The 23,738-nt window shown below is 35.8% G+C and overlaps 1 protein-coding gene and 1 long non-coding RNA gene across 2 annotated transcripts; both read right to left on the reverse strand.

The window, feature by feature from the left end:
- Positions 1 to 15,821: 15,821 nt before the first annotated feature.
- LOC111381857 (ultraviolet-B receptor UVR8-like) lies at positions 15,822 to 17,540 on the reverse strand (the record flags this gene model as incomplete). Its single annotated transcript, XM_023005704.1, has 3 exons — positions 15,822 to 16,279; positions 16,772 to 17,159; positions 17,488 to 17,540. Coding segments are annotated over 3 exons (684 nt in total), but the record flags the coding sequence as incomplete, so codon positions are not given.
- Positions 17,541 to 17,548: 8 nt separating this feature from the next.
- LOC111381854 lies at positions 17,549 to 19,104 on the reverse strand. Its single transcript, XR_002700416.1, has 3 exons — positions 18,691 to 19,104; positions 17,874 to 17,913; positions 17,549 to 17,711 (listed from the first exon to the last, which is right to left on the reverse strand). It is a non-coding gene; the product is annotated as an uncharacterized LOC111381854 (long non-coding RNA).
- Positions 19,105 to 23,738: the final 4,634 nt, after the last annotated feature.

Genomic DNA, 23,738 nt, shown 5'->3' on the forward strand with positions numbered 1-23,738 from the left:
GATGTTGCTGAACAAAAAATCGTACTTTAAAGGAAATGATGAATACAATGCTAGTAAGTTCTAAATTAGCTCAGAACACGTAGGGAGAAGCTATGTTATCAGCAAATTACCTTTTAAATAAAGTACCCAAAAAAAATGGAAAAGACCCCCTATGAGTTATGGAAAGGACGAAAGTATTCCTATAAATACTTACGAGTATGGGGGTGTCTTACTAAAGTGGTTGTTTCAACATCGAAGCAGGTAAGGATATAGCTAAAAACAGTAGATTGCATCTTCATTGGCTATGCACACAATAGTAGCGCTTATCGATTTCTTGTGTATGATTCTACAATCCCAGACATACACAAAAACACGATATGAGAATCAAAAAATGCTTCATTTTTGAACATATATTTCCGTGCAAGTCCAAAGAGGAAGTAAGCTCCTCCAAACAAACATATGAGATTATGACTAAAAATATTCATTACGAAGAACTAGGAGAGGAGATTGAGGCTAGACGTAGCAAACAGGAATGGACAAAAAAATCGTGTGGTCCTAATTTTCTGACCTATATACTTGAAAATAAACTTCAAAGTTATCAAGAGGTTGTGAATTCCTCGGAAGGACCTCAATGGAAGGATGCAATTAAAAGTAAAATAGATTTCATACTGCAGAATCATACATGAGAGTCAACGAATCTTCCTCCAGGAAGCAAACTACTAAACTATAAATGGATTTTCAAAAAGAAAATGAGAGTAGATGGAACTATCGAAAAGTACAAGGCTAGATTAGTAATAAAAGGTTACAAGCAAAGGGAATGCTTTGATTACTTTGATACGTATTCTCCAGTGATGAGAATAACATCTATTACGTTGATACTTGCGATTGCCACTTTACGAAATTTTGAAGTACATCAAATGGATGTTAAAGTTGCCTTTTTAAATGGAAATTTAGAAGAAAAAAATCTATATGCAACAATCTGAGAGGTTTTCGTCACAAGGGTAGGAAAAGAAAGTTTGTAAGTTGGTGAAGTCGCTATTTGGCTTGAAACAAGAACCCAAACATTGACATGAAAATTTTGATAATGTCATGATAGAGAGTGGATTTAAAATCAATGAGTGTGACAAATATGTTTACGTCAAAGACACTAAAGATGGTTATATCATTTTGTATCTTTACGTTGGCGACATGCTTATTGTTGGTGGTGACAATAAGATGATTGAATTTACTAAAAATATGTTAAATTTGAGTTTTGATATGAAAGATATGTGTTTAGCTGATGTTATATTTGGAGTCAAAATCTCAAGAACATTAGATGGGCTTGTTCTAAGTCAGTCATATTATGTGGAAATTTTTTTGGAAAAGTTCAATAATGATGATACTGGCTTAGCTAGAACACCGATAGATACAAGTCAACATCTATCTAAAAAAAGGTGAACGTGTCTCTCAAGTAAAATATTCGAGGGTTATTGGAAGTCTAATGTACTTAATGAATTGTACAAGACCAGACATAGCCTACATAGTCAATAAACTGAGTAGATACACAAGTAATCCAGGAGCTGATCATTGGAAAAGAATAGTAAGAGTACTAAGATACTTAAGATATAAGTCCACCAGTGGATTTGTGTTCACATTGGGAGGTGCAGACATATCGTGAAAATCCTCTAAGTAAACAATTATATCCAGATCTACGATGGAATCTGAGTTAATAGCTCTAGATAAATGTGGTGAAGAGGTCGAACGGTTGCACAACTTTTTAGAGGATATTCCAAGATGGTCAAAACCCGTACCAGCAATTTGCATATATTGTGCCAATCAATCAATAATAAGGAAGGCACAGAGTAACATGTGCAATGATAAGTCTAGACATATACGTCGTAGACACAATATCATAAGACAACTACTCTCAGCTGGACTTATCACTATTGACTATGTAAGGTCAAAAGATAATATTGCGGATCCGCTAACCAAAGGGTTAAATAGAGAGTTAGTTGGAAAATCATCGAAAGGAATTTGACTTAAGCCCTTGAAAGGATAAGTTATTACAAAGGAAACCCAACCTAGTTGATTGGAGATCCGAAGATCTAGGTTCGAAGGGACAACCTAATTGTAAAGATTTAATAAAATCACTGTAGGGGGTGTTATCTCATGTCAATTCTTATGGTGTAACAGTGATGCCCGTAAGGATGAAGGATAAGCAATAAGCTTTTAATGATTCTTACGCGTCGAAAATCAAACCAAGTAATGTGGATTACTTCTAATAAAAAATCACATATGTGAGAGAAAAGTGGGGTCGCTTCTAAAAAAATTGTGTGGGTGCTCAATTCTTAAGAATTCTCACAGAACCAGACATATGTTCATGGTTAAAACGAACATAATAATGAGAACTGAATTGCGTTAGGAAGAATCCTATGTTGAGTATATCATCGTTTACATAAACAGAAAAACAGTTCAAGGAAATACGTCTACTGGTCAGCTAGTAAAGTAATACTTGCCTCTCCTATGCAGGCTTCAAAGGTTGAACTTTATCACTAAGTCTTATGTCTCACGATTTTTTGTCTCTCCCAATTTTCATTCATGTGGGGGATTGTTGGAAAAATAAGTAAATGGCTCATTTTGGCACAATTTTCAATGGGACCCGTTGGTCCAAAGTGGAAGATCAAAATTGATTTGTATTCTCTTCTGTGAGAGCATCGAAAACATATATTTACTTGCCGAAAATGAAATTTGGGTGAGTGAGAAATTGGAGCTCAAAGTTCATTATTGGAAGATGGTTTATGTGAGAAAAATTGAGTTTGTCCCACATAGGAAAAATATGAAAGTAAGAACCTCTTTAAATTTGGTTGTACATTGGAATGGTATAATCAGGTGTAGCATAGAAGCTCTCTCTACTTGCGTATGCAAGAGGGGGTACAAATCATGGTTCGAAATAGCCTTCAGACCTTAAACTTGTGTGCAGGCGTGACCTGCATACACGAATATTGGACCAAACAGAGCAAAAATTGGTTTATTTGGAGAGTCCACGTTTTACAATTTTTTCTTACTTTTTCCATTGACTTTTGAGTTTTTGAAACCGCAGAAATTGATGTAACTCCAATGATTAATGGACAGATTAAGTCTATAATTAAACTCGTTTTTCGACAATTTTACACAGATGAAAAATCTTCCTCTTCTTCTCTGCAATGCATTGTCGAGAAAAAAGTCCTCGTCGTCTTCCTTCATACGCATATCTATCCAGTAAGTCCGTGGTGATATTGTTCAGATGCGAAATCAGTTTATCGGAGTAGTGTCTATGGTGTTCAGATTCTACGAATTTTACCATTGTATTTTGGGAAATAGACTTTTGGATTAGACCTCAAGCACTTACGGTGAGGGGGCGAATCTGTTTTAAGGAAACTATGCTCGCACATGCCACGGTTTGAAAGTTCATCCATTATTTATATATTTCTCCAATTTATTTGTGAGATTCATATAATTTCCAGTTTTATTATTTGTCGTTTCATTTATGTTTATTAAAAATTAATTTGCGTTATTTGGCAAACTAGATTAATTGATCAAATTAATTTGTTTATTCTACTGAAAATTAAATGTGCTAGATTGTCTTGTTCACTGCATATACGGTGTTCTGCAATCTTAGTTTATGTAAGTGTAAAACCAGTATCTGAAGACAATATATGCATATACAGTATGTTAAGCTATTGTATATACTATATGCTGTGTAAATATGGTATGCTATATATATGGTAAGCTGTAAATACGGTATTGCGTAAATAACGTATATTGCATATACGATATGTATAAATCCAATATGTAAAGTTCATATATGGTATGAATAAATCCGATTTCATCCACTACACTAAAATCCAACATTATGAGCTCCAAGATCAATACAATAGGGCTCAATGGCCCACACCTAAAGGAGTTAATTAGGCCCAAGATTGTAGCTCGACTTGCATAAAGAAAAAGGGATAAATCTCAAGTTTAAAGTATTGGCCAATTCAAAACTCAGGCAATAAGTTTAAATTTTATTTTTGTTAATACTAAATAAATAAATATATTTTATTAATTAAATATGTTAATGTCACAGATATACAATTAATTGTCATACTTACATACTTATAGGCCACAACTTATTTATCGGTCACATATATCTAATTAATCGATCACAATTTTATTTATTTTTTGAATGCAAATCAAAAATATTATAAGTCACAATTTATTTATTGATGACAAATCACAATTTTTAAATGTCACAACTTATTTAACATTCACAAATTTTCAAAATAGTTGGTTACAAATGATTTTTTAGTCACGAATTATCGAATTTTTATGTCACAGTTAAATAGTTAGTCACAAATAATCAAACAGTTGGTCACATACACCAAATATATCACCCCACCTTCAATCCCAATTCATTACCAATACTTGATCACAAATCAACCATGTAGTTGGTCCAATACACCCAGATAGTTGGTTACAAACATTCTTAATCCCCATCCCACCATCGTCTTTACCACCACTATAACCACCACCACCAACACAACACCATCGCAATCATCGTTAACAACCAACACCAACACCATCAACCGCCAACATCAGCATCATCGCTGTTGAACACCACCACCACCCCACCAACATCACCCCATCTCGCCACCGTAGCCAACATCACCACCACCACCACCCAACTACAAACACCACCACAATTTGCAAACCACGTGCTCAACAACCATCACCTGCGCAACCACTGTCATCACCATCCGACAACCACCACCCACAGAAAACTACGCACATATAGATCAAAAAACCACCCATAGAAAAGAAAACCACCAACAACCTACACATCAATAAAAAAACCTAATTTTGCCTACCACTACTTCGCTGATCGACTTGAGGACTTGCTGCACAACAACGATATCATCATAGCTGTGCGCAACTGTCGGCCAATCGACTTCGCCGCCGTATTGTGAGGGCAACATCTAGAGAAATCAATCGTCACTTTGGAGAAGATGACCGTAGAAATGGCATCATCATCGCTGCGCATGATGGTTGGCCCATAGACTGTCGGATTGTTGGGTTTTGCATGTGAAAGTGACAGAGGGTAGTAGTGGTTGAGGGATGTGTTGAATTAGGTGAGATTTTTAAGGTTTGTATAGGTGTGGTGGTTAGATCAATAGCTTATTTATGAATTAAAAAATAATAATAAAATAAAAGCCTTGTCACATGAAATTTGGCCCCCATTTGGTAGCCATTAATTGTCAAAATGCATTTTTTGCTATCACATCAACGAGGGGTCAATCCCATATGTTATTCTCCAATTCAAATTCAAAATGGTGGAATTTCAATCTTTGCCCTTTTTTGTCCTTACCTTGAATTTTTTCAACACACACACCGATTCCATCAATGTGACAAAGATGAGGATAGGAAATACTTTTTTATCACCAACACTCCAAAAGAAGTCAACACCTACATGCCACTAATTGCCGAAATAGGATGCATTTCCACAAAACCATAAATTTGACACGTTACCCCATTTATTCTTCCAATTTACCCACAATTTTCTGTTGACTAATAAATTTTTTTCTTTAGAACACAAATATCTAGATTACAATCGCACTAGGTGAAACGTATATAACTTCGGGACATGAACTAGAACCTCGAGAATTGAGATACGCACGTCACATGTCGAGTTATTTGGCTTACAAACATCGACAACGATATTTCCAATGTCGAGAATACCATGAAATGTTAATGCATACATGGTGACACACCACAAACACGGTCAAAATGTGGGAGTTCTTTGGATCCTTGTAATGCAATTACACCTCTCTATACATATTACTTTGATTAACTCTGTTAACTTTAATAAATTAAAGAAAATTAAAGTTTGTCGAAACGTTCCAATTATTGCAAGACAACAAGTCACAATATTGATGTGTAAAAAAGTTATTGACATATATCCGAATGTGTAAAAAAAGTTCACAACACAACAACGAGAGAATATATTCCCATACAGAATCCATTCAAATCATTCACTCAATTATTCATAACACAACAAATTTGTTACTGACATTCAATCATTTCCACACAATTTGCAAGGACTTGTCACATGCATGCACACTATTAAGTAGATGGTCCTTCTCACGATCACTTATTATCCTCACATTCACTCCCCCATCCATACATCTCACGTTCATTCACTTTCCACACTTTTTAACTACGTCTCATTGGCAACATTCATTCGGCAAGACATTTACTTGGAAAGCTTCTCACACATTTACTCCAAAAAGGTGCCATTGGATTGAAAAAGGTAAGCAAATCAAAATTTGTATTCAAGATTTGTGCTAATTAATAGTAAGTTGTCGAAGAAAAAAATATGTTCGCAACACGAGAATATAATTTTTTTGACAGAAATTGCTTTAGAAGTGTCGCTGCGTCTCCGTAAGGAGTGTTCCGTGTGTGTCACAGAGAGAGTGTCTTCATGACACACACGGAGAATGTCTCCGTGAGAAATGTTTGTTGTTCCTTTTTTTTTTCTTTTTCTGTTTTATTATTCTCAGGTTTTAAGTTGTGATTTTGTAAACAAAAATAGATTTGTTTAACAACATAATTTACGATCAATTGTACACTTTTTTTACATTCATTTTCTATACTGGGTTTTCGTAAACAAAATAATATATTCGTTTGAAAATATTTATTATTGTGTAATTTATGTAGATGTCTTTAGAATATGTTCTCTCTCCAGACCAGTGGTTTTCTGCTACCATCGTCCAGTATCCGAATCGCGAATACATTAAAAATTTTGTAGAATTCATAGATGTCAATCAATACTGTTCTTTACCGTGTAGTAATTTTGTGGATTTGTTTACGGAGTTATGTTCAGGGGACAACAAGAATAATTTAGTAGTAAGTTGGTACACAAATTTATAATGCGAATTGTATATTGTGGCAAAAATAATGAACTTTAGGTACGATTAGATGACCATGTTACCAGGTTCGACATGCAAGAATTTTGCCTAATCACTGGACTACCTTAGCATGAACCATCCATTGAAATTAACTATAGTAATGATCGTCTTAGAGATCAATATTTCAATGGGGTAAAAAAATTAGCAATAGAATGCTTTTTGAAACTTTCCATACGTGTGAAGATGAAGAAGATAAATTTAAGTTGGGACTATCCACTTGTATTTCAGGTATGTTGTTCCTATTCTAATTGTTCTCGTATTCCGTATAATTTCTTTGTAAAAAAATATATTATATATATCGACATTTATCTATAATTCTATTGCAGTATTGGATATATAAAGCATTTCAACAGATCGGGCAAAAGTTTGGACACCATAGGTACAAAACGGCACAGATTTCACGAATGTACAAGTGGAGGCCTAATACAATACTAAAGGAAGCGATTATTAAAGAATTTTTGGATACTGAAGAGGTATGACTTTCTAATTCCAACGTATAATGACGTTCATATTAAATTGGTAAAACTTGACATTGAAAAATTTGCTGAGATGAACTTGTTTATGATGATTACAGATCGAAGTTCTTGCAGTGCTGCAACCTACGAAAGAAGAATTAGAAACACCGTGGTACTCAAATTTGTCACTGCCAGCTGACAATGAGCATAGTAACAATGAACATAGTATACTAGATGTCATTGTCAATGGAGAATTGGAGAATGTAGCACAACCATTATCGGATCATATCCGTGCGCAGCAAACGACAAGTCGTGGTACACCGAGAGTTTCAATTGGAGTTGGGCCTAGTTCTGCTTCTGGTATCTCAAGATATGTAACTGAAGACCGTTTGGTAGAAATGTTTGGTATGTACAGGCAGTATATAATATCAGATGTGTCCGATCTATGTGGTAACTTGAAGGCAGACTTTTCTGAAGAATCAAGAGCCATAAACCATGCGATCTTTGAAAACCAAAAGCTGCTGTTCGAACAATAGACCAAATCGTTGCAAGATTACATGCAACATGGTTTACATTCGTACATAGATAATTCTCTATCTGGTTTGTTTCAGAGTCATATGGCCCAGTAATCGCAAACACAAGAAGCCCATTATTAGGCAGTTCTGCAAAGACAAGAAAAATTATTCCAACAACAACAAGAGCAAATGCCGTGTTATGTGAATTCCAGTTTATGTTCCGTGAGATCATACATTGACGAACATAATGAGAACATGCAGAACAGATTATCTAACTGGGAATCCAACATGGAAGCCATTATATGTTCCATGCAGCAAGATATCTCTCTTCATGCAAGTCCAAATCTTACCGATCATCAACAGGAGACGTCAACGTCTCAACAAATCGAACATGTAGAAATGTGGAAAAGAGAAAGGGAAAGGAAGAGGAAGTACACACAGTCTTCATCATCGATAGGTCGTCCCTTAGAAGACTACGACATGAAAAAGTACAGGACAATTAGAGATTTTATAGCGACAGCTGAACTAGGGTAACAAAATTTAGTCATTCTTACTAGTTCGAATGCTAAACATTATTACAGCAACTCTAGAAATTATGTGTTGATTTATTTGATACTAATGTCAATTGTGTCATACAGTGTATACTTGGACGACGACAATGGGAATGTCTATGGAAGAGACATGCTAAGAACGTTACTGGATCGAATGAAAGATCTGAATATTGTTGTACGGGAATGTTAGCAAACCACAATCAATTTGATTTCGTAGTTAATATGTTTAATATATGTTAGATGTGTTTATTTTATTAGCATATTGAATTGGAGCTAAAGTTATTGAGACGGCGTATGAATGAAGGTTGTACTTTCATCAATAAACAATATGCAATTTTGGACTTCTAATTCGAAGAGGAGTGTTCTCGTCACATGAGGTGGCAAATGGACTTTCGAATGGGAAATCAGAGAGGTGAATTAGATGGAACTCGTCTACAAGACTATGTCAACGGTATATTGCTAGTAGATAGTTGTCCGTGGATGGGGTACAAGTATTTATTAATTCCAAGCTCATATCCAAACAATGAATGTTATATTTTCATGGTCAATATTCTTGATTGGAAATTCCAGATACACGACTGCAGCAATAATGTTCACACACCAGATGCAATCAAGGCATACGCAAATGCAACATACACTATGGTTCAAAGATTATTATAGTGTCCACCCCTTTCCACAAGACGAGACATAAATAAACATATCAAGGAACGAATGAAGCACGAGAGTATATCTTATCTACCATGTGCAAACAATGGGTGAGCATTTCAACTCTTGTTATTTATTATCGTTGTTAAGTTCTCGTTTATGGTACATTACACTAACGTACAAGGATTTTTTTGTATAGGCCAAATTTTATAATGTTTGTACTCAAGTATATAGAATGCTTCATTTTAGGGCATCTGATAGAAACAGTTTCAACGGACAGGATGTCACTATACAGATGAAAGATTGCGGTGGATCTTTGTCAGAACGAGTACTTTCTTCATCCTAGACTGTGAAAATGACGTTCCGAAATTGTGTAGCGATTTTAGATAGACCATGCAGTGGTTAAAGTTCTCTTCTATTCTTTGTAAGGTAGTTAAATTAATAGTTGCTTTGAAAGTCTGTTAGCATTTTTGTTGTTGACATAATGATAACAAATACAGCTTGCTTGCTGATATGGATGTTGAACTGTAGTAAATGTTTGAAAATGTAATGGTTGATGTAATGGTCATTTTTTCCATTAAAATACATGGACAATGTGGCACAAACATACGCTTTCTCTACGCGCTGAAATATCGAGATGACAATGGGGAAAAAATTAAAACCACACATAAAAATATTTCCAACGATTGCAAAACGAAAACTAGTGTGCATGCTGCATTTAGACAGAAGGGCACTTTTGCCCGCAACCATAGGAGAGAAAACGAAAAATAGTTTCACGACTACTATGTCGAATTTCTAACAAATCGGATCCCAGTCACGGCTGTTGTGCCATGTAGTCCCGAAGTCTATCCCACTGACTCCACTGCAAGTCAGGTGCATTCATTTCGACCTGCATCTCGTCATCAGCATTCAGCAGTTCCATTTCTGCTGCATCTTCATCCTCCTCTGCTCTCGTGAACGCCTCGTCTACTTCTCCTGCTCGTTAGAGGAAATTATGTATGCCCATCGTGGCCACGACAATGGCAACTTGCGTTCGGAACGGGTAGCTAGGCATGCGGTCCAATATTTTCCATCTTTCTTTCCACACACCAAACGCACGTTCGATGACATTTCTACAGGACGAGTGTCTGAAGTTAAACTTCTCCCAAGCATTATGAAATCGATGTCGCCGTCTCATGCGCTCATCGCGAAACTGTTGGAAGTGATACAGTATGTTCGAACCTTTGTACGGGGCCATATACCCGAGCCGATGAGCAAATCCTGAGTCCACCAGGTAGTACTTCCTGGGACCTAAAAGCGGGAAATGAATGTCCAGGGAGTGGATGACACGCACAAGTAGTCAAGCATCGTGCGTATTCCGTTTGCCCTACTAGCACAAACTTGAAACATAAATTGAAATCGCATGCGGCCACCACATTTTGGGCCAGAACTCCTTTTTCGTCCTATGAAGTGAACACGCTCGTTACGCGGTAATACCGCTCTGACATGGGTCCCGTCTATAGTACCAATGTAGTCTTCGAACAGTGGGTGTTTCTGCAAGTCGGGCCTATGTGGCGACAAAATTTCGTTGTAGTTCTGAATCGGTCGTACCAAACGCGCTGACAGCGATAAGACCGCACGTAGGGCCTCTTTTACATAGTGACATACGGTTTGTAGTGAGTGGTTGAATAATGTATTCAGCTGACGATATCCCTTCCCGTGGCTAATATGCACAGGAACATGCCGACTTGTTTGTAGATGTCAACCTGCTGACTACTGTGTAGTCCATGCTCGTCCCACAAAATATGTGCAAAATGTCGCAGCATGGGGGATACATACGAAATTCTTGAAAGCACATCTGTCCATTCCCGCTCATTGTCTCTAGCATGAACATGTGACCGTTCATTGCAAATGGAAATCGATGGATATAACATCGCTGCGTGCAATAGTACTCATGTGCGTCACTCCCGACGATTCTGCAATACGAAACTCATGTCGTTGCATCTGCTGCCAAAGAAGCCAGAAAAAGGTCGTCGTCTAGTTTGTCCACAGCCTCGAAATGTGGCTGCAGAACGCAGTTGAAGTTACGATCATTCGCAAGACCAAACATCTGGAACAATGTAAAAAGGATAGCGTGTGTGATTTAAGCAATTGCAAGCACTGTGACCCATCACAGCACCTCCATAGCTCCTCACATTGCTTCATCCCACTTCATCCGTATGATTTTATAGAACCTATGCATCCCCAGTACCATATCATATGCGCCTACTCCCTGGTGCCTGCGATTTAAACACACAGCGGTACTGCATTTTTTAACCCAGGAAAAGTGCCTCGAGAACTGTGCGCATGGTGGTATCTGATTCTTGCCTAACCAGAGATGTGACATTTGCACAAACTGATAGAACAACGGTGTTTGCAAAATTATTCTAATCTCCTTCCAACACTAGAGACAATATCGTGCACACATCCTAATGTTGTTGCCCTAATTGATGGTCAAGCTGAAAAATAAGCCTACTTGAAGTATTATACTAACATGGCAAAGTCATTTCCATCTGAGCACTCACTGTACCAATGATTCACCAGTTTTAGATATGAAAATAAAGAAATTTTTTTAGGTAACCTCCTATGTACATATAATTGTAATTAGATACATGTTGACAAATGACATACTTTTAAATTTGTGCAAATTTACGTATTTGTTCTGAGTGAAATAAAATTAGGGATCAATGTGTTAGTACTGTTGAACGTATAACCAAAAGAATATAAACAAGTCAAAGCACTTGAAGTGCAAGAAAGTAAAAGCAATCTAACACATGTTACAGACACTTTTATCCTATACCAAAATGCTGTTAAAGTGTAAGTTATTAGCAACATGTTTGGAAAAATCATGGTCATGCATTGGACAACAAAAATTAATAGGAAGACATATGTCTCAAGCACAATTTGTTCAACTTACATTAGTTTGACATCCATGGTCGGGTAGGGAAAACTTTGGAACATGACGACCTGTGCAAAGGCAATTAGGCCACGAGGTTGTTCATGGAAAAGCGTTGTTTTTTTATTTGTGCTACCTTAATTGAGTGCCAAACGCGGGAATCGATTCACTAGCATGTACCAGATTCGAAGTCATAATGAACAAGTGGATAATAGTGCATGAAAATATTACAACAGCTTGCGTACAGATAGGTCTCGAAAATGTAAAAGAAATAAAAAAACACACAACGACTGCCACAATTACTTCCCCCTGTCGTTGAACATCCACTCGATCCACTCAAATTTCTCGCTCGCGTCTCTCATGACGGCGAGCATGTCACGGTACTGTTTATGGGCCAGGAGCTGGCATGCGTAAAAGTAAAGAGGTGTGCGCCGTTGGAGCCGGCCTGTCGCTAGCAACTCTTCGACACAATTCGCGCCAGCGCTTTCATTTGAAGCCATCATCGAATGAATCTTCCCCGCCACTTTCTCCGCCGCACTGGTGGCACGGTCTACTGAGAAGGACAGTTCACGAGCAGACATCTTTTTTTTTCTGTCCCTTCGCTGCCCGCTGGAAGACTTCCTTTTACTGCCACTTGTGGTGCTAAAAACGTTTTCGCGGGCACGGACCACCGTCTGTTCGGCCTCGTCACTCGAACGACTACTCTCGTCGTCCACCTGGATTGCATCCCTATTATCCTTGAGCGTACTATCCTCGTACAAGCTAAATCCCGTTCTACACAACTTCGTTGGAGTGATAGCGTACTTGTCTGCATCATAGTTGTCGCCAAATAGCTTACGGTATTTTATATATATATTGCTGACGTCTCTGTTCTTGAAATCTTTATATACCACGTTCTCCTGCATAAATCGGGACCCAGAATTAGAGTACCGAAGGGAAATGCAATTCGCTATGTATCAAAAACACAAACAACTGCTAGAGAAAAATTAATATTGAGCTATTCTATACCAAGCTACAGGTATACCCATCACTGATGATGAAGCAAGTCCCAGATACTAAAGTGTCATACAATAAAGAATCAACGCCAAAATTAATGTTTCAATGTATGGGTTGCACGCATGAATTTGTATTCCTAAAAGCAGCACAAAGCATTCTGTATATTGGGCGACAAAACAAGTTCAGTGAAAATGACATATAACGAATACCAGACGTTTGATGCTAGTCTGGGCATTAACCTAATGCAGTAGTGTTTTCATCTACATTCACAATACTTGCCATCAAAATAGAGAAAATTGAATATGAGTTAAAGGCTAAGTAAGAACTATAATAAAGTTTTTTGGTACAATACAATTCATTTTTCAGACTAAGATGTCTTATGCAAATGTAAAGACACAGCATTGCACCGAAAAGGCAATAAGCGGAAGCACTAATCACTCTTGCAGGAAAACGGGTTGTTGAGAAATTGGGAATCCATTACCTTAATCTTCCGGTTCCACTATTCTTCAGAAGCAATGATTCGGCCAGTAGCACCGTTATACTCGATCCCGCTACTATTGACAAGCTCTGATAGACGCTTGTATGTTCGGCACATTGAATCCCAATGATTTCGCAGCTGTTGCCGGCTCCAATTATGGTCAGTCACTGAGTTGAAGAGTGAGCCAACCAGTTCCCAACGTGTTTGGTGAAACACTTCCCGTTCCGCTGCCCCTTGGCTATGGCGATCTCACACGTCGCAATAAAGACTCGGTTGGCATCTGGGCTCCAGCGAGCAAATGACTTCACAGCCGGCTGTCGTGACGTCTCTGTGGTAGGGTAGGAAGGTCCTCCAACAAGGTGTCCTGCCTGCGAAGTGCAGGATTTGGTCAGTGGCAACAAAAATCGGGGGGAAGTGGAGGAGAGAAGGAGATTACAGTATTCGTACCAGTTTCTCGGTGGGGTCCATTGTTTGTCACCGGTGCTGTGTCGTTCTGGCGTCGTCGTACAGCTGGAAACTGACAGGAACTGGTGACAATTGCTATGGGACGTGTTCACGGTATGGGAAGGTGAAAGATCAAGGGCAGTGCATGGGTTCTTCAAATATTCGACGAGTAGGTACACTATTGTCGGGTTCGGAGCTAAAGGTTGGAGAAAGAAAGTGCTGGTGGGAGGGGCATAGTGAGGGAGAAAATGAAAAACTAATGTAATTTTTTATGCATAGTTGTCAAAAAAGTGGGTGGCAGGAAAGATAAAAAAAATTATGTGCCTTTTTATGCATGCATGCATTGTCAGACAAGTGGGAGGGCCATTATGAGGGAAAGAGAAAAAATGGTTTACTGTATAATTACGCAGGGATTGTTAGATAAGTGGGTGACAACGTTCGAATGATTAATTTTGGATAGGTGAAAATGGCTACCAAACAGCCTCTTGGACTGTGAATTTGTATTACCTGGAACCGGGTAATTTCCTCTAAAGAAAAAGTCCATTTACAACCCGAAAAAAAATAAAATAATAATAAAAAAGAAAAAAAAGGAATAATACGGTCATGTGCCATTTGGGCACTCTCACTACTTGCGCAATGATAATTCCAAGCCAAATGAATATTCATGCCCAATGGTGGTGTAGCGTGGATGGTTTTTTGTGTTTAGTTTTGAAAAAAGTCACATGTTATAAAATGATTAATCGATTAATACAAAAAATGATTAACATGATCATAAGTTACAATTTCAGGAAAATTTACATTCGCTGTAATATGATTAAGAGGAAATTTCACAAAATGTCCATTTTTATCTAGTAATTTGCAAAAATATTCACCATTGCAAAAATGTCTAATTTGGAAGAATTTACACCAAAATACCCTTATTTACAATTTATAATTTCACACTAAGACAAAAAAATGGACATTTTTGCAATATTGTTATTGGCAAATAAAATTTTGACACATAACCTGCCATATTTATTTCAAAAAGTATACATGTCAAATCACAATAAATACTATGTTTTTCATTGATTCAAAAATGTCGAGAACGACATTTTTAAATGTAGAAATGTCATGTTCAAAATAAAATGTCATTCTAGACAAATGAAACAGTGTTCAAATGTCGAAAATGACATATAAAATGTCTAGAAACATTATTTTAATGTAGTTTCTCATGGAAGCCAGTTCTCAAAATTCGTGACAAATTGATAAAAAAATCAAATGTCAAGAACGACATTTAAAATGTCGAAAATACCATTTCAAAATATAGCTTTTCATTAAGGGCATAATAGACAAATTGACACTAAATTCAAATGAGTGAACACTTTTCAACTCATACCCTTAAAATTGAACATTCTTAAAAATGCCCCTAGGAAAATGATTAACAGAGTAACAATCATGGTAAGGAATTATGTACATTAGACAAATTTACATTCGGAGAGGTTCCAAGCAGATCAGCCCTGATGTTTCCATCTGAGAACAAACGTACAGAACTCAATTTTCTTAAAAGAAATTAGGGGGAAAAAAAGTGAAAAATGTATTAAAAAATGATCCTATATATAAACTTATTCCAGGCCATTCCCATGAGGAAGATGATTTTTCAAAAACCTACGATTTTAAAATGAAAACAACTGCTGCTTTAGATATGATTAAGCAGGAAAAATAAGTAATAATCCGATCCGTTACTGACTAGTACTGCATACCACACATACCATTACAGCGGCCACTGCAGGAGCACTTTCATTGGGCACCTATTTGTTCACACATTTACAAACTTACTATGATTTTCAAATCATAGAATTCGAGGCATCGACCAAACAGTTAAAAACACTTTCACCATCAATGAAACCAAGCTAGAAAAATTGTGTCAACAATTTATTAATATTAAGACAAAGCTAACAGATTTCTAAGAGGTCAATTCTCCAGTACCCCTACATTCCTAGCTTATTCACAATCATTGTTTCTATTTACAGAATAAACATAGAAATATATACCCGAAATGCAACAGTATAATGGTCACATGAATCATAAATAGAAGATCGAGACTTTATCTAGACGTTAACTGAGATCAATCTCGACCAATTCAGGGTTTGCCCTTTCGGTTTGGTTGTCAACAAGCTCGACACCTAGCTGTCCTTGGTCACCAGCACCAAATGCATATAGCTTACCAGATTCTGTGAGTGCAAAAGTATGCGCATTCCAGTATATGGAATTCGTGAGGCTTATCTGCACGACCCTTTCCTTCACCTGCTTTAGCGATGTTACGAGCTTGGGGCTTAAGACATTCACTTGCCGATTTTCCTGAAAATCGGTACATCAGTAATCACATGATTATAAGAAATATTATTCCTTACACGATTATGAAAAAAATCTAATATAGGAGGAAATATCAGGTCGAACAATGTTCGAGAGATAAATGTATAGTATAATTAGGCTCCACGGATCCAAAGCCAAAAATGGATGTTCTTTGCTACCAAGCAGACTTTACAAGAAAATCCTGACTTAATCTAGAAGCTTAAGGTGTTAGATTGGGCACATGTATATCATTTTAAAAGTTATATTCAACTAGGTGGGATTCATTTTTTTTCCCCATCAAAGCCTAACACGTGAACAACTTTATTTAAATGAGTGGTGACGAGACCTGAACCTGGGACCTTTAATAAATATTAGAAAGTAACTATGAATATGAAAATGTAATAGTAGTACATACTTGCAAAAATAATAATAATAAATATCCCAGAAAACGGGTTAGGATATTTGTTCACATACAAAACCAGGGGAATGGAGACAAACCTGTCCATCAGCAGCTGCGATATTATGTCCAAGACTAGACGATTCTCCACACCCGAATGAGTAAACATCACCATCATCTGAAACAACAAAGGTCGTATAATCCCCTGTGGCGACATGTACAGCTTTAATATTGCTCAGTGCTTCGACCACCTTAGGAATTGATTCACAATCTTCATTCCCATGGCCCAAGCACCCATAACGTCCCCAACCCCATGTACAAACACGTCCATCTCTTCCGACTACTGCAGCATGCCATGCACCAGCAGCAACCTCTATGGGTTGAAGATTCAAATTTTGAAACTGTTCAATTAATCTCGGCTGCTTCTCATCAGTTCTTGCACCGTGTCCGAGCTTTCCACCTAACCCACAACCGACGGAATATACTGACCTGATATGTCACCAAAAGTTCTGGGTGACTTTCAACAATATGATTCCTCCATACATAAATGATATCACTTAGATGACTCCAAATTACTGAGAATAAGACTTAACAAGTTGGAAGTGTATAAAAGAATCATTCAACAATTGAGTCTAGCCCATTTCAAAAAGCAGTGGATCTTGCTAACTATACATTCGAAGTCACAAGGCATAACAAATTAAAATAACAAAGAAATTTTCAATTATAAGCAGTATTTGCATATAAAGAGTTCTCAATAAATATTCGGCTCGTACTAAAAATGATGTATCAATCAAAATAAAAGAGAGGGGGAGCTCACATGCCACTGCGATGACAAGCCAAAGCAAGAAGGTAGCAGTATCCAGCAGCAATTTACAATGACGTTGCCTTGAAAATGTTGCCACGGGAGAGGTGACAAGTGAAGCTATTTCTTCCTCGGGAATGTTATGGTATTGACCGCTTGAAGTTTCACCAGTAGTAGCATCCATAGGCACCACTTAATTCTGTAGTGCCCTAACTAAGCAGAAGTGAAGATCTAATCCACTGAAAATCATAAAAATGAATACACATTATCACATTGTCTCTTAGCAAAATAATAATAATAATAATAATAAATAAATAAATAAAATAATAATAATTAATTAATTAATTACATATAGTTGAACTAGTATTAGAGTTAATAGATGCTGTGGTGCAACTCTGTACCTTAAATTATTTGCTGACCATTCAACTCTAAGCATCAAGCCTGCAAACATAAACATGACCAATATGAATACACGAGTAATGTAAAGAACATCAATAATTAAACTCAGTTACTACAAGAAAGTGATTTCGATCATCAATATTGCGATTATCTTTCGCTTAACATAAACACATCCGGTGGCTAAATTGCCTCACCACTCAACAGAATTGCAAGCACTGAACCCAATTAGAGGTCAGGATTGAATGATGACTTGATATAGTATAAAAACGCAGTAAATTTTGCAAAGAAGAGAATTCCCTATTTGAAAGCATCAGAATCAACTAATCTCCAATACTCAATAGTACTCAACAGCTATATGTAAAAAACAAATAACATTTCTGGAATATTCTTTAACCCGAAACAGAACACATTGACACGAAGAATACCAAAGGATTACAAAGGATACTCCACACCCAAAATAAAGGAATTGTCACAAAAGGTAAAATTTTATCCGCAAGCAGCGATAAGAAAACTATTGAAGTTTAGCATGTTTGATCATGCTTAAAAACAGCGAATTTTACTCTCTCTTTTCGCATCTTTATATCTCTAAAATAAAATTAAGGTATCAAAAAGAATTAAAAGAAACAATCCCAGAACAAAGTTTACTCCAATCCAACGATTTTACACAAGAATTCCCCCACAAAAATCAAATTTTTAACATCCTACATGTATCTGGACTACCAGATGATTAACCCAACGAGTATAATACATCACCTAAAATAGAAAAATCAAGTAAAATATACAAAAATGGAAAAGGGAAAAAAAAATAAAATAACAAACCAGAATATTTGGCAAGTCAATCTGTACATTATGATCATCAACAGATCGAGCAACAACAAAAATTCAGAAATGAAGTTTACAGGTAATAGGGGCACAAGATTCCTCAAAACCAATGTGACATAACTTTTACTAAAAATTCACCCGAAAGAAATATTCAATTCTGATAAAACAAAAGAGGCTTCAATTGGGTATCTGTCTAAAGAAACAATTTTGCGTATTTCTTTGATTAAATGATGATCATTAGACTCTCAGCAAATGGTCAGCTGATGAGGGATGTCCGATGGGATTTTTTAGAATTTTGGGGGAGAGAGCGAGAGTTGAGAACGGGATAGCGTGTTTCTATACAAGCCTTTTCTCCCTATTGGATGTTTCTCTCCTCTACGTTTTCTAAAGGGTACATGAAAAGATGAGTTGATTCTTTTGTGGGATTCTATAGAAAGATTAATTTGTGGGTAATTGAGGCCCTCTTTGAACTCATTATTTTTCCATTAAAATGAAAAATATAAACGTTATTCATTACATTAGGTCATTATATTTGACTTTTTATCTCTTATGTAGTCCTATAACATCTATATTTTTCATTCTCATTTTTACAATAATGTGACTCAAACGGGGCTGAATAAAATTTTGCTCCACGTACAGAAAAACTTTCATAGAATTGTTACAGAATTTCACTCGGAGCATTATCATTGGTTCTTGTCAAAAATCACAAAAAAAGACACCATACAACACGTGTATGGTGCCTGTGAGAAAAACTCTGGAATAACTCTTGAATTTAAATAGTATTGAATATCTATAGGCCGTGTTATTATTATCGTGAAGGGAAATTTTAATGTTCATCCTCAACTAATTGTTTTATCAGCAAGTTGGTTGCGTTTAAAATGGAGCAAATTGATATGGTTGGATTCCTCAATATTTCATATAGTGTAGTTATGGTACTTAACCTTCAAAGGTGAAATTTTGTGTATTTAACTTAATATTTCTAGATACCTAACTAAAACAGTCATTATGGATGTTAGAATCACAAGCAATTCATATGACTTAATATTGAAAGCTTAATTCTTTGATATTTTTGATCTCCAACTTTAAATCGTGTCAAAATCGAGTGCAGTTTCCACGTCCAAATTAAGGGTTTTCTTCACATGGGGTACCCAAATTCACTTATTTAAATAATTTGAAGATCCAAAACTTCACCTATAAAGGTTGGAGACTCAAAAACATACTAATTGAAAAGTCGGCATTTATTTGTATTCTTATTCCCTTAGAAATGTCAAATACAAAGAATAAAATAAAATAAATGATACACATCATACGTTTCTAGTTGAGAGGATAGCAATACAAATCTATTTAATTTTAAATTGTTAATAAACATTCATATAACTTTTTATCTATACACGGAGTGATCTACAAGTAATACTCGTTTGTCCATCACTAATTTACATCGATTATGCAAACATACTCTAAGTGATGCCTTTTATATATTGTACCAACAATGTTGTGCCTTTCACCTTTATTTTCTTGTCATCATTTCCTTTAAGTTAACCATGTGCGATCTACATAATCGTTTTTTATTTTTTTAATATTTTTTGCGGAATGTTTATTGTGACCGACATAGGATGCTGCTTTCATATGAAAAGGGTACATGAGTGTGCTCATCTTGTGTTATCATAACTCCTCTGACAACATATGGTTTCATTTGGAAAAAGCCAAATGTCCAGGGTTGGGGACAAGGCAAAAAACAGGGCATACACGTGGCGCCCTCCTATCGGAGAATCGGCTGTTCACGTGGGCGACATGTTTTTGAGCCTGTCCCCCACCCTGGACATGAAGCAGAACTGGGTGTCATTTACTTGAAACAAGTTGAAGAAAAAGAAATACGTTCAATTTAACCACTCACGCTAACTCTGCCGACAACATATAAACATAACCAAACCAAATCTTCATCAAGCTTTTCTCCGTCCCAAATCCATGCTATCATAATGTGATCGGTAATTAAATCGTAGCAAACAAATCAATTAACTGTTCAAATAATAATAGCACTGTTATCGTCAACTGTTATTATGGTTTATCCAAATGAATTATCTCTGATATAACTACATCTTCTTCTACTAAGGACCTAAAAAATTACGTCTTAGCATGATAAGGTGTAGCCCAGTCCATTGTACATGGATGATGGTACTTGTACCAATTACAAGCAATAGGAGGCATTGGTCCACTAGCATGCCAATTTACCTACACACAATTCCATAGAAAAACATGGGTAGAAATATCATTTAGTTAATTACAAATTTAATTAATTTAATAAATATTTAATGAGACAAAATGACAGCCATTGACAAATCCAATTGCAACAATCTTATGAGATGCAATTGCAAGTGGTTCATCCCAAAGTGGAAGAAATGTAAGACGTTGTTGGCTCAAGTGAACAAGAATAACCTTATATTTTGAAGCAGTAACATGAGCCATATTTGACATGATCATCCAATACTCACGACTAGAATAAGCATTAAACTGAGAGAGTGAATGAATCAACTCATGAACCATATCATCATTTCCATAAAGTCTAGAGTAATCATCAAAATGAGATTCAAGCTCTTTTCTTAGGAATTTTTTGACCAAAAACCACTTATCTTCACCTATGCCTACAATATTAGCCATAGCCTGAAAATCGCAATTGACATTTGAGGCTACATCCTTCACACCAATTATGTAAGGTCTCAAATGAGTAGGAAATGAATCAAAATAAGCCATGGACATTGATCGCATGCTCAAACACCTTTTGTTTTTGTCAAATTTAAAGCTGACTTGATAGTGTAGGCTGACTTAAAGGCTTAATGGAACATCCAATTGTTGTTACATATTGTCTTGTCCAGATAGCAATAACTCAAAATACGACGAGTTACAACGAGTAGATACATCTATCTCTGAAGATGAACGACCCTTTGTCTTAGTTTGGACTTGTCGCTTAACTAAGGATATAGAACTCGGTAGTGGTGGCAATGTGCCAAGCCGAGCCAGGTCGGACCTTAACCTCATGAGCTCGGCTCGCGCTCGTGGCGAGCCGTGCCTTGTTAATTTTGAGCTTGTGGATCGAGCCGAGTTTTGGCTCGTGGACTCGTCTTTTTTTATATTTAAAGAGAAAAACACAAATAAATGAAATAATGTAATGAAAACACTTTTAAAAAAAATAAAAATTGTTAAAAAAAATACAAATAATTTAATGAATAAACTTTTTGTTTTTTTATTTATATCATATTGTAATATTTTTTATAAAGTATAAAATATTTATATAATGAAGACGAATTATTTTTTGAAATACATTTACAAAAAAATATATATATTTTTTATTTCTTTTTAGAGTAGATAAAATGTAAACCCTCCTCCTTTATCCGGGTTTGGGACCGGCTACATCAATTTTAAGTAGGTGGAATTAAAATTGTACACGAACAACTTATTGTAACGTGTACAAATTTTTAAAGAAAATTAAATTTAACGATTAAAAAATAAAGAAATTTTGATTAATATAATTAAATCAAATATGCAATTTGAGCATATTTATCTTGTCATCGAAAATGAGCGTCCTGTCAATCCTTCACGCACATTCACGCTTCCAAAGCATCTTCTTTCAGTCGGCTCCTGACATCGGTTAAAACCCTTTTTACCTGCACTAAAACCAGACTCCGAAACAATAGTGTTAACCGGAGGTGTCAGCAGATCTTTTACAATTGTAGAAACAATTGGCCAACGTCTTTCATACTTTCGCTAAAACTCAATTATTTTTTCTGAACTTTTTTTAATTGTTCTGTTTGTTGGCATATTATGATTGAAGTAATCAATTAATTCGACAGGTATCGTATTTTGAGTTTCGACCGATATTTGATGAGATGCAAATGTAGACGACATGACACTAGATGAACACATTGTAGTTGCATCATATCTAAATGTATTAATGCTTTGAAATAAATTCATTATTTCAACATCATCTTCTTCAATTTCAGTCGAAGGAGTAGGTGTAGAGGGTACCCGACTAACATTCGCACTCATTCTTTCCGCATATAAATCATACATTCCACATAATATTTACTCTAAATTCTTATAGGTAATAGATGTATCAATTACTAAAGTTTTATTGATTTGATTAATTACGTATTTAGTTCCCGAAATATTATATCGTGGTCCATTGCACATGTTAAAGGAAATAACATAAGCAGTTTTTCCCAATATTTTCTAAACTTTAATTCTATAGCAATTATAATTTCACTAAAAGCAGGATTATTTTTATATTTATGGAATGTTCTTGCAATTATATAAAAGCGTTCAAGCACCATACAACTTGTGGGATAATAAACGCCGGATAAAAGTTTTGTAGTCTCATAAAAAGATGTCAAAAATTGTTTAACTTTCAAAGTTAAAATCCAATCGGATTCATTTAACATACAATCGTCATCACTTCTAACGTGTCTATTTTTATAAAAGTCAGTTATTAAATTTTCGAAACCTTCACATGACTTTAATAGCAAGTAAGTAGAGTTCAATCTATGACCTATGTCGCTAACAAATATTTTAGCAGTCGTCACCCCTAATTCGGCACAAAAATTTTCAAATACTTGTTTTCTACTAGGAGAAATCGTAATATATACTAATGCATTATTAATCCTTTGAAATCCATCCTTCATATGTTTTAAGCCATCATGCACAATTAAATTCAAGATATGACAGACACAACGAATATGAAACAAATACCCACCAAAATTAGGTTGAAGTGTCTTACACAATTTATTGACGACTACCTTATTAACACTAGTATTATCAAAAGTAAAAGACCGAATTTTAGTTTCGCAATTATATTATCTTACATTACTGATAATAGCATTATATATATTATTAGCATTGTGAGGAAATTCAATAATTCTAAAAGCAATAATTTTCTTATGTATGTACCAAAGTTGGTCTATATAGTGTGCGGTTGTAACTATATATACTCTTTTATTAATCCATTTTCATATATCAGAAGTTAAAGATATAACACTCCTATATTGTTGTAAATT

The sequence above is a fragment of the Olea europaea genome, unplaced genomic scaffold (genome assembly GCF_002742605.1).
Source record: "Olea europaea var. sylvestris unplaced genomic scaffold, O_europaea_v1 scaffold2385, whole genome shotgun sequence".
In the NCBI taxonomy this organism is placed as follows: domain Eukaryota; kingdom Viridiplantae; phylum Streptophyta; class Magnoliopsida; order Lamiales; family Oleaceae; genus Olea; species Olea europaea.